The sequence below is a fragment of the Taudactylus pleione genome, unplaced genomic scaffold (assembly GCF_031769625.1).
Source record: "Taudactylus pleione unplaced genomic scaffold, aTauple2 ptg000066l, whole genome shotgun sequence".
Taxonomy (NCBI): domain Eukaryota; kingdom Metazoa; phylum Chordata; class Amphibia; order Anura; family Myobatrachidae; genus Taudactylus; species Taudactylus pleione.
This window is the reverse complement of record NW_028284468.1, coordinates 28,149,008-28,160,778: the sequence shown is the minus strand read 5'-3', so window position 1 is coordinate 28,160,778 and position 11,771 is coordinate 28,149,008. Positions and strand designations below refer to the sequence as shown.

The 11,771-nt window shown below is 43.8% G+C and overlaps 1 protein-coding gene across 1 annotated transcript in view; it reads right to left on the bottom strand.

The window, feature by feature from the left end:
• Positions 1–353: 353 nt before the first annotated feature.
• The window catches only part of LOC148534548 (LITAF domain-containing protein-like), a 54,018-nt gene continuing 42,600 nt past the window's right edge, over positions 354–11,771 (bottom strand). Inside the window, exons 3-5 of the mRNA XM_088466910.1 lie at positions 9,894–9,956; positions 2,456–2,615; positions 354–702 (exon numbers count right to left, since the gene is read on the bottom strand). Coding sequence (XP_088323036.1) covers positions 594–702; positions 2,456–2,615; positions 9,894–9,956 — 332 coding nt within the window. The 3' untranslated portion in view covers positions 354–593. The remainder of the gene's footprint in view (positions 703–2,455; positions 2,616–9,893; positions 9,957–11,771) is intronic.

Genomic DNA, 11,771 nt, shown 5'->3' with positions numbered 1-11,771 from the left:
GTGATAGTGAGGAGCGTGGCCATGCCCCCTCTGCACAGTATTTTTGACTGATTTTTGTTTCACAGTGCTGTGCACTGCAATAGGGAGCATGTGTCCCCTTGAACAGATTGCCTGGGCTCCTCGAACAAGCCCAGGAAAGTGTAATTAATACTCACTGCTTCCATATCATCTCACATGATAGCTGCAAAAGCTTCTGGTAGGCCAAGCTAAATTCTCCTACAATCCCTTATTAATGTGGCCTAGTATAGTTCAATGGCAGATTACCCTCAGTACTATTCTCAACAAGTCACTTAACAAGTACATACTACACAAACTGACAAAATAATTCAAGATAATTTCTTTATAAAATAAAATGATTTGAAAATGATAATTTTAATGAACAATGTACAGAGGTACATCATTTTAAAGTGGAGTATAAAATGTATAAAGCATATGATCAGTAAACAGGCTCACATATTCTTATGAGCTCAAACAAATAAGACTGTTTTTAAATATAACTCTTGGTGTAAAACCTTGATCTTATTGTGCAAACAGTTAAGATACAAACTGTAATTATTCTGTTGTAGGACATAGCATTCAGTGGTGAGGAATCTTCATAGTCTTTTGTACTTAGACAGGTGATGATTACAACTTGGGCAAAAATGGTCAACATCCTTACAGCTGTCCACACAGAAGGGAATGAGGCAGCATCCCAGCCAGCAACTTCAAAAGAAAATATATTATACCAGTTAAAAGATTCAAATATAAAAGACTAGCCAGACCATTCAGTCTGTTTACTGTGATTCACTTTCTATAGCTTTGGTGTTCTTGGCATTCATTTTTTTGTCTCCATTTTTAGGTACTTCTTATGTAACTACATGACCTACAAGTCTGCAACAGCATGTTGTCAACTTGTAGTTCTCCTAACACCACGACATGTTGAAACTTGTAAGTCAAAACTAGGTACAACGTATTGCTATAGCAACCATCACCCAAGTTTTTTGTAAGCCCAATTTACCTAGGGAATACTTCCCCAGGATAAATGTGCTAGGGCTGATTTCATATTATGTCATGAATGCCATCTCTTAGCGCTGGAGCAGGGCGATTTTCTGCCCAGTACCGGACATGCACACCCAAACATATGACATCATGAGATTACATTGAGGGGGCGGGGCCATGGTCACCAGCAAGAAATTAGGGATGGACATCGAAAGCCCAACATTGAATGGTTGCCAGGCTTCCGACATCAAATCATGTGATGCAATGGCAAATAGCTATGGTATCACAACAATTCGATAGTATAACCATCGCGATGGTTATACTTTTGAGCCAAAATGGATGGAGCCTTATGGAAGGGGGCAGAGCCTAGCGGCAGAGCAGTGGTGTGTGGTCCCCCTCCCACAGCCAGCCATCAGAAGGTCATCGGAAAGCTGCCGATGGCTGGCAACCATTGAATTCCCGGTATTCAATGGAAAAAGTATTTCCAGCGAATCAGAAACATCGATGGTTGCTAACCATCGACTTCCGATGTCCATCCTTACAAGAAATGCACTGGACAGCAGCTCTGCAGCAGCTCTACCAGTTCCAGGCACTCTGCAAGCTTGGCTGTGGCACTGCTCACAATCCCCTAGTTACAGCCGGGCCATCTTTTCAATAGCATGGGACATAAATGTACACACTTGTATGCCTGCCATACTTCTGGCACAATTTTTAGTGCTACAGTTGGACATATCTTGAATTGTATCCGATAGAAAATATGCATAAAAATGAGCTCTCTCCTGTATTTTGCTGTGTACTTTCCAGGTATCCACCTCTAAATGAGCCCAATGCAGTTATTTCCTAGCCTTCAAAAATGTATTACTTGTGGGAGGTCTGGGGCAGATGTTGGATGAGGATGGTCATTGGCACTAGAAAACTGCTGCTAAATGGCTGACTGTGCAAGCACCACTGAAACTGATAGGTGTTTTTTTTTTTGCTTGGCCGTATATTTTACTGTTGAGTGTTTATTTTTTTGCTTTACTTGCATGAGACCATTAGTTCTGCTGCATTAGAGCAGTTTTTGAAGTTTTAATGATGCCTAATAGCGAATGTGTATTTTTCCATCAAAACAAATGGTTAAAAAACCATGGGCGTAAACAGAGCACATGCACTACTGGTGCCAAGCTGCACACATTAGCATATATTAACATTACAGGTTTTTTTATTAGAAATTACAACCAACTCTCCATTATGCCCATTATATTTCTAGCTTTATTCTGTGCTTTTCAGCCATGTATTTAATTCATTTAATTCTGGTTACTTTATTTTTTTCTGGCTATTTGATAAGCCACAGCTTGTAGGGTGGCAGATACAAGTCCATATACAATACATTAACTTATTACAGCAATACAGGTTCTAGTTTAATATTTATTTGCTATGAGTTTTTTTGACAAGTGCTAAATAAGTTAGTATAATCTGAACAGAGTTTGATGCTTACCCAAAAAGGATCAGGATGCCGAAGATAAGCCAAGTAAGGAGGCCAGAGTTATATTCTACTCGTGTCACTATGTTCTGATGACAGACTGGACACATGCATGATGCAGGTGTATCATGGAAGGACGTACTCAGCAGCACTGTTGTTGCAGGAGCTATAATCACTGTATGATAAAACATTTAAGAAAAAAAAACAAACCTGAAACTTTGGTTGCTTGTACATCTGAGAAACAGTGACCACAATAACCAAATTGTAACATTTGATGTTAGCCTCATTACTAATGCTGGGTACACACTGAAACAATGTGTTATGATTTGGACGATTTGGCTTATAGTGCAGTGTGTAGGCACAATATGCGCGCTCCTATGGTCACGTGACGTCGTCAGGTCTGATGTGCTGCACACCAAAACTGACAATTTTGCATGTGGTGCCATGCATATTAATGAAGAACAGAACGAGAGATCATTCCATCGATCATTAATTGCTGCAGTGTGTACCGGCAATCATACGATATCCAGGGAGAAGGCAAATCATCCGGAGCATCGTTACGATTGCCAGTCATTTCAGTGTGTACCCGGATTATTCTTCTACTATTGTTTGCAACATGTACAGCATATATATGCAAGCACACGCACACTATACAGAAATGTATGGAGTGTGGTTCAGACTGAAAATAAAGGAGCTTTCATGGCCAGATTAATTTATATTACTGAGCTTTTTTGCAACAAAATGTTGCTTAAACCAATTAAAGTTTTAGGGCCTTATTCTGAGGGGGAAGAAATGCAAAAAGAAGAGCAAGTAACTGTGAACCTGGACAAACCACGCTGCAATCAGTGGCACAGAGGGGTGGGGAGCAAGTACTAATTACCTGTGCCTAGGCGAGGAGAGGACCAATGGTGGCCTGGATCTGCTGCTAACGCCCCTCTGAAATTCCTTCAGGTTTATTGCTTTACAACTAAGGTAATTCCATAGTTATCTTGTTTGAAAACACCACAGCAAAAATATTCCTAGAAATGTGGGTGTCTGTTTACCAAAGGAAAGGGTGATATTTTGTTGTGTTTCTGGCCATTTACAGTTTATTTTTTGTCTTAAGCTAATGGCTGATTCTTTTTTTGCTATTACTGTACTACGGTTTTAGTGCAGTTTGGCGCCCTTCAGTAAATAGCCTTTGTGCAGAAAATGCTCATGGAACATATGCACCTTTTCCAGTACTTCACATTACTATGATGTGATTACATTTATATAATACATTATATATATATATATATATATATATATTAGGGGTGAGCGGGTTCGGATTTCTGAAATCCGAACCCCCCCGAGCCCCCCCGATCCGAGTCCGATCCGAGTCAGGCTCGACTTTTCCCGCCTGACTCGGATCTGAAATCGAGGCAAAACGTCATCATCCCGCCTTCCGAGTCTCGCGGGTTTTGGATCCTATATAAGGTACCCGCGTCGGCGCCATTTTCTCACTCGGCTGTGGACAGTGAAGAGGGAGGGTGGGAGTTAGGGCTGTGTAGTGTAGTGTAGTGTAGTGTAGTGTAGTGTAGTGTAGTGCTGCTGTTGTCCACTACTTCAAAGTCCATAGGGGCTGGCTGTGTTGTGCTGTGCTGCTGTTGTTAATAGGGGCTGTGTCCACTACTTCAAAGTCCATAGGGGCTGGCTGGACTGTGTTGTGCAGTCAGTTCTCCATAGGGGCTGTGTCCACTCCAAAGTCCTGTGCAGTGTCCCAGTCCTAAAGGAGTGCTGTAGTGTTGTCCAGGGGGTGCTCTGTCCATCAGGGGTGCTCCCCCCAAGTGCTAAAAAAATAATATATTTTCTGTGTTTGTGAATTGTGTGCGCAGTAGCCGCACGTGCATCAACAAAGTAGTGCCAAGCGTGCGCCTGTGTCATAAGTAAAGGGCCGGCTGGCTTGACCGTTAAAGGGTGCTGTAACCCCCGAAAGTACACTCCAGTCCAAACCAAAAAAAAATTATTTTCTGTGTTTGTGAATTGTGTGCGCAGTAGCCGCACGTGCATCAACAAAGTAGTGCCAAGCGTGCGCCTGTGTCATAAGTAAAGGGCCGGCTGGCTTGACCGTTAAGGGTGCTGTAACCCCCGAAAGTACACTCCAGTCCAAACCAAAAAAAAAATTATTTTCTGTGTTTGTGAATTGTGTGCGCAGTAGCCGCACGTGCATCAACAAAGTAGTGCCAAGCGTGCGCCTGTGTCATAAGTAAAGGGCCGACTGGCTTGACCGTTAAGGGTGCTGTAACCCCCGAAAGTACACTCCAGTCCAAACCAAAAAAAAAATTATTTTCTGTGTTTGTGAATTGTGTGCGCAGTAGCCGCACGTGCATCAACAAAGTAGTGCCAAGCGTGCACCTGTGTCATAAGTAAAGGGCCGGCTGGCTTGACCGTTAAGGGTGCTGTAACCCCCGAAAGTACACTCCAGTCCAAACCCAAAAAAAAATTATTTTCTGTGTTTGTGAATTGTGTGCGCAGTAGCCGCACGTGCATCAACAAAGTAGTGCCAAGCGTGCGCCTGTGTCATAAGTAAAGGGCCGGCTGGCTTGACCGTTAAGGGTGCTGTAACCCCCGAAAGTACACTCCAGTCCAAACCAAAAAAAAATTATTTTCTGTGTTTGTGAATTGTGTGCGCAGTAGCCGCACGTGCATCAACAAAGTAGTGCCAAGCGTGCGCCTGTGTCATAAGTAAAGGGCCGGCTGGCTTGACCGTTAAGGGTGCTGTAACCCCCGAAAGTACACTCCAGTCCAAACCAAAAAAAAAATTATTTTCTGTGTTTGTGAATTGTGTGCGCAGTAGCCGCACGTGCATCAACAAAGTAGTGCCAAGCGTGCGCCTGTGTCATAAGTAAAGGGCCGGCTGGCTTGACCGTTAAGGGTGCTGTAACCCCCGAAAGTACACTCCAGTCCAAACCAAAAAAAAAATTATTTTCTGTGTTTGTGAATTGTGTGCGCAGTAGCCGCACGTGCATCAACAAAGTAGTGCCAAGCGTGCGCCTGTGTCATAAGTAAAGGGCCGGCTAGCTTGACCGTTAAAGGGTGCTGTAACCCCCAAAGTACACTCCAGTCCAAACCAAAAAAAAAATTATTTTCTGTGTTTGTGAATTGTGTGCGCAGTAGCCGCACGTGCATCAACAAAGTAGTGCCAAGCGTGCGCCTGTGTCATAAGTAAAGGGCCGGCTGGCTTGACCGTTAAAGGGTGCTGTAACCCCCGAAAGTACACTCCAGTCCAAACCCCAAAAAAATTATTTTCTGTGTTTGTGAATTGTGTGCGCAGTAGCCGCACGTGCATCAACAAAGTAGTGCCAAGCGTGCGCCTGTGTCATAAGTAAAGGGCCGGCTGGCTTGACCGTTAAGGGTGCTGTAACCCCCGAAAGTACACTCCAGTCCAAACCAAAAAAAAATTATTTTCTGTGTTTGTGAATTGTGTGCGCAGTAGCCGCACGTGCATCAACAAAGTAGTGCCAAGCATGCGCCTGTCTCATAAGTAAAGGGCTGGCTGGCTTGACCGTTAAAGGGTGCTGTAACCCACAAAGTACACTCTAGTCCAAACCCAAAAAAAAATTATTTTCTGTGTTTAGCCGCACGTATATATCAAATCGATATAACATAAATGGAGGACCAAACTTTCTCCGATAAAAATAAAATAGAGAAAGATCAAGAACCACTTCCTCCTAGTGCTGAAGCTCCTGCCACTAGTCATGACATAGACGATAACATGCCATCAACGTCGTCTGCCAAGGCCGATGCCCAATGTCATAGTAGAGGGCACATACAATCCCAAATGGCAAAGTTCAGGAAAATGACCTTGAAAAAGACATTTAAATCAGCTGAAGAGAAACGTAAACTTGCCAATATGCCATTTACGACACGGAGTGGCAAGGAACGGCTAAGGTCGATCCCTAGTATGTTCATGACTAGTGGTTCAGCTTCACATGACGATGGAAGCCCTCCTCCCACTAAAAAAATCAAAAGAGTTAAGCTGGCAAAAGCACAGCGAAGAACTGTGCTTTCTAAGAAGATATCACAAATCCCCAAGGAGAGTCCAAGTGTGGTGGTGGTTGCGATGCCTGACCTTCCCAGCACTGGACGGGAAGAGGTGGCTCTTTCCACCATTTGCACGCCCCCTGCAAGTGCTGAAAGGAGCACCCACAGTCCACTTGCTGATATGCAAATTGAAGATGTCACTGTTGAAGTACAACAGGATGAGGATACTGGTGTAGCTGGCGCTGAGGAGGAAGTTGGCGAGGAGGATTCTGATGGTGATGTGGTTTGTTTAAATCAGGCTCCGGGGGAGACAGTTGTTGTCCGTGGGATGAAAAAGCCCATCACGGTCATGCCTGGGCAGAAGACCAAACATTCCACCTCTTTGGTCTGGCAATATTTCTATCCAAATCCGGACAACAACTGTCTTGCCATATGTACCATATGTAAAGGTGAAATAAGTAGGGGTAGGGACGTCAACCACCTAGGAACATCCTCCCTTATACGGCACCTGCAGCGCGTTCATAAAAAGTTACTGTCAAGTTCAGAAACTTTGGCTAAGACCGTAAGCAGTCCAGGGACACCTAAATCCCGTTGTCCTGTTGTATCCAAGCGCCTGCAAACCACACCGTCAACTCCCTCCTCGTCAATTTCCTCCTTAGTTAGGATCGGAAGTAGTCCTGCAGGCCATGTCACTGGCATGACTGACTCTCCTATCCGGGATTCCTCCGGAGGATCCTGCATTGCTACGCCTACTGCTGCCGCTGCTGCTGTTGCTGCTGCTGGGAGTCGTTCATCATCCCAGAGAGGAAGTAGGAACACCACTACTTTTACTAAACAATTGACCCTCCAACAGTCCTTAGCGAGGAGGATGAAGCACGACAGCAGTCATCCTGAAGCAAAACGTATAACTGAGGCCTTGACTGCTATGTTGGTGTTAGACGTGCGTCCGGTATCCGCCATTAGTGCAGTGGGATTTAGACAATTGATGGAGGTAGTGTGTCCCCGGTTCCAAATCCCGTCTAGATTCCACTTCACTAGGCAGGCGATACCGAGACTGTACAGAAACGTCAGAAAAAGTGTCCTCAGTGTCCTGAAAAATGCCGTTGTACACAATGTCCACTTAACCACGGACATGTGGACAAGTGGAACAGGGCAGACTAAGGACTATATGACTGTGACAGCCCACTGGGTAGATGTATCACCTTACGCAGCAACAGCAGCAGCGTCACCAGTAGCAGCATCTCAGAAATGCCAGCTCGTTACAAGGCAGGCTACGCTGTGTATCACCAGTTTCAGTAAGAGGCACACCGCCGACAACCTCTTAGAGAAACTGAGGGAAATCATCGCCCAGTGGCTTACCCCACTTAGACTCTCCTGGGGATTTGTGATATCTGACAACGCCACCAATATTGTGCGGGCATTACATCTGGGCAAATTCCAGCACGTCCCATGTTTTGCTCACACAATAAACTTGGTGGTGCAGAATTTTCTGAAAAGCGACAGGGGCGTGCAGGAGACGCTTTGGGTGGCCCGAAAAATTTCTGGCCACTTTCGCCATTCAGCGACTGCGTGCCGAAGACTGGAGCGCCAGCAAACACTCTTGAACCTGCCCCGCCATCACCTGAAGCAAGAGGTTGTGACGCGGTGGAACTCAACCCTCTATATGCTTCAGAGGATGGAGGAGCAGCAAAAGGCCATACAAGCCTATACATCCACCTATGACATAGGCAAAGGAGGGGGTATGCACCTGACTCAAGCGCAGTGGAGAATGATTTCCGTGTTGTGCAAGGTTCTCCAGCCCTTCGAACTTGCCACACGTGAAGTCAGTTCAGACACTGCCAGCTTGAGTCAGGTCATTCCCCTCATCAGGCTTTTGCAGAAGCAGCTGGAGAAAGTGAAGGAGGAGCTAAGACGGAGCGATTCCGCTCGGCATGTGGGACTTGTGGATGAAGCCCTTCATTCGCTTTGCCAGGATTCCAGGGTGGTCAATCTGTTGAAATCAGACCACTACGTTTTGGCCACCGTGCTCGATCCTAGGTTTAAAGCCTATGTGGTGTCTCTCTTTCCGGCCGACACAAGCCTGCAGAGGTGCAAAGACCTGCTGGTGAACACACTGTCAGCTGAAGCGGAACGTGACACGTCAACGGCTCCTTCTTCATTTTCTCCTGCAACTGGGGCTGCCAGGAAAAAACTTAGGTATCCTAAGCAACCCGCTGGCGGTGATGCAGGGCAGGCAGGACCAAGTTTGGACATCTGGTCCGGACTGAAGGACCTGGCAACAATTTCTGACATGTCTACTGTCACTGCATATGATACTGTCACCATTGACAGAATGGTGGAGGATTACATCGGTGACAGCATCCAAGTAGGCATGGCAGACAGTCCATACCTGTACTGGCAGGAAAAAGAGGCAATTTGGAGGCCCCTGTACAAACTGGCTCTATTTTACCTGAGTTGCCCCCCCTCCAGTGTGTACTCCGAAAGAGTGTTTAGTGCAGCCGGGAACCTTGTCAGCGAAAGGCGTAGGAGGATGCTTCCACAGAATGTGGAGAAGATGATGTTCATCAAAATGAATTATCAGCTCTTCCAGGGAGACCAGCCTCCAGAAGGTACAGAGGGACCTGTGGTGGTGGATTCAAGTGGGGACGAGTTAATACTTTGTGAGGATGAGGATGTACACACTGAAGAGGGTGAGGAATCGGTGGATGAGGAGGATGAGGATGACATCTTGCCTCCATAGAGCCAGTTTGTGCAGGGACACATTAATTGCCAGCTTGTTTTGTGGGGGCCCAAACGAACCAATCATTTCAGCCACAGTTGTGTGGCAGACCCTGGCGCTGAAATGATTGGTTTGTTAAAGTGTGCATGTCCTGTTTATACAACATAAGGGTGGGTGGGAGGGCCCAAGGACAATTCCATCTTGCACCTCTTTTTTTTCTTTGCATTATGTACAGTTTGGGGCCTAGTTTTTCAAACTGCCATCCTGTCTGCCACTGCAGTTTCACGCCTAGATGGGTCACGTGTTTGTGCCGCCCACTCGTGTCGCTTAGCATAGTCATCCAGCTACCTCGGTGCAACGTTTTGGACATAAAAACACTATTGTGAGGTGTGAGGTGTTCAGAATAGACTGGAAATGAGTGGAAATTAAGGTTATTGAGGTTAATAATAGCATAGGAGCAGAAAAACCTACAAATTCTGTGATTTTAGCTGTTTTTATGCTTTTTTAAAAAAAAATACAGATCCAAAACACAAAACCCAGAACCCAAAACACGGAAGGGTGGTTTTGGCAAAACCAATCCAGATCCAAAACACGAAGAAAGATCCAGATCCAAAACCAAAACACAAAACACGAAAAGTGGCCGGTGCACACCCCTAATATATATATATATATATATATATATATATATATAATATTAAATAATAGATGTTCATAATTATAGTTCTATACCTGTTGGCTGCGGTGGTGATCCTCCATATGGCGGTGGGGGTGGATAAGCTGATCCTACACCACCTATACACAGAAAACAAATATGTAAAACATGTAATAGGATTAAACTACATCTATAAGTATTTGCACATATTTTTACCAAAATATCACACTGACTTAACATGCATTGAAAGTAGAGATGAGCGGTTCAGTTTTGATTCAGATCTTCCCACCACATTCGGAGCTCAGAACAAGGCAAAATATGACCTTCATGAACAAAACATCATCTTTCGCCATGAAAGATGACATTTTGCATCAGTCTGAGATTCTTGCCAGGAAGATCTGAGTCAATCCCGATTCACTCATCTCTAATTTTAAGTAATAATTAACATTATATTCCTCTAATATGTGAATTATGGGTCCTTCAGAATTGGACTAGGCAGTTAATGGAAACAGGTTCTGTCTCCAGGGCAGGCTAGTGAGATTCTGCCTCCTCCTGATTTTTTGGACTTCCTTCTACGCTTTTCATTTATGTCTTTATATTATCAGGCTATTTGTGAAGAACTCGTTTTCAGTGAGAAAGAACTGATTGGTTCAGAGAGGGAGTCATTCTTTCCCACTGCGTGCGTATATATATATATATATATATATATATATATATATATATATATATATATTAGGGATGTGCAGGCTCGGATAGGTTCGAGTTTGCAGGAATGATGATGTTCGTCCATGTAAGATGACGTTTAGCCTCTTTCTGAGTTCCGTTTTTTTTGAGGGAAAAATCCGAACTCAACGTGCAAACTCGAACCTATCCGAGCCTGTACATCCCTAATATATATATACACACACACTCACAATATGTCTGATTGATCCTGCTTTCTGTGTAAAGAGATCTATATAAATAGCGCAAACACACTTCAGCAGCCTGTGATAAATAGTCTTCAGGCAGGTGACGCTGAGAACTGTAAGGCCTGCGGAGGGCACATTGCTGGGAAGTATCCGGAAAGGGTTAAGCAGGGAGCTACTGTATTGCTACTGTCTAATGTGAAATATCGGATAATAGACCACATCCCCCCCTCTTCCTAGGGGTGGGAATCGTGGCACATTGTTGCTTAAATTAGAGATGTGCCCGGACTCCCGTGTTTTGATTTTAATTCATCATCGTGTTTTGGTAAAAACCAGACTTAAGTGTTTCAGTTTGGATTCGGTTTTGGTTCAATTTAGCATTCCTTAAAAATCTAATAAATATCTATAAAACAAAAGATGTAGGGATTTAGGTTAGGTAAGTGTATCCCATGTTCTGAAGTTTTACCAATATTTAATACAGGTTGTGTCTCCCATATCCAAAATGCTTGGGAACAGGGGTATTTTGGATAACGGAATATTCTGGAATAATTGCATACCATAATGAAATATCTTGGGAATAGGACACAAATATACACACAGAATGCATGTATGTGTTATATACACCTAATACACACAGCCTGCAGGTAATTTTATACAATATTTTCAATAATTTTGTGGCTCAAAAAAAGTTTGTGTATATACATGAAATTCATTTATGTTTCATATACACCTTATACACACACAGCCTGAAGATAATTTTATACAATATTTTTAATAAATGAAAGGTTTCATTATCTCAGTCATGCCAAAAAAATTCCGTATTTCAGAATATTTAGATATGGGAGACTCAACCTGTACTACAAGTTTCATAAGTATGATAAGTGAAATAAACAAGTCTCAGTTCCTGGACCATGAAGCAGTATGTTAACGATTAGCATTCAGCTATTCATTAACACCAGCAAAATTGTAGTTTTAATCGCTGTAGTAAGGAAAGAGAAAATTACTACTTCACCAATCATAGTCATATATCCAATCTCTTACAGCTTTTAT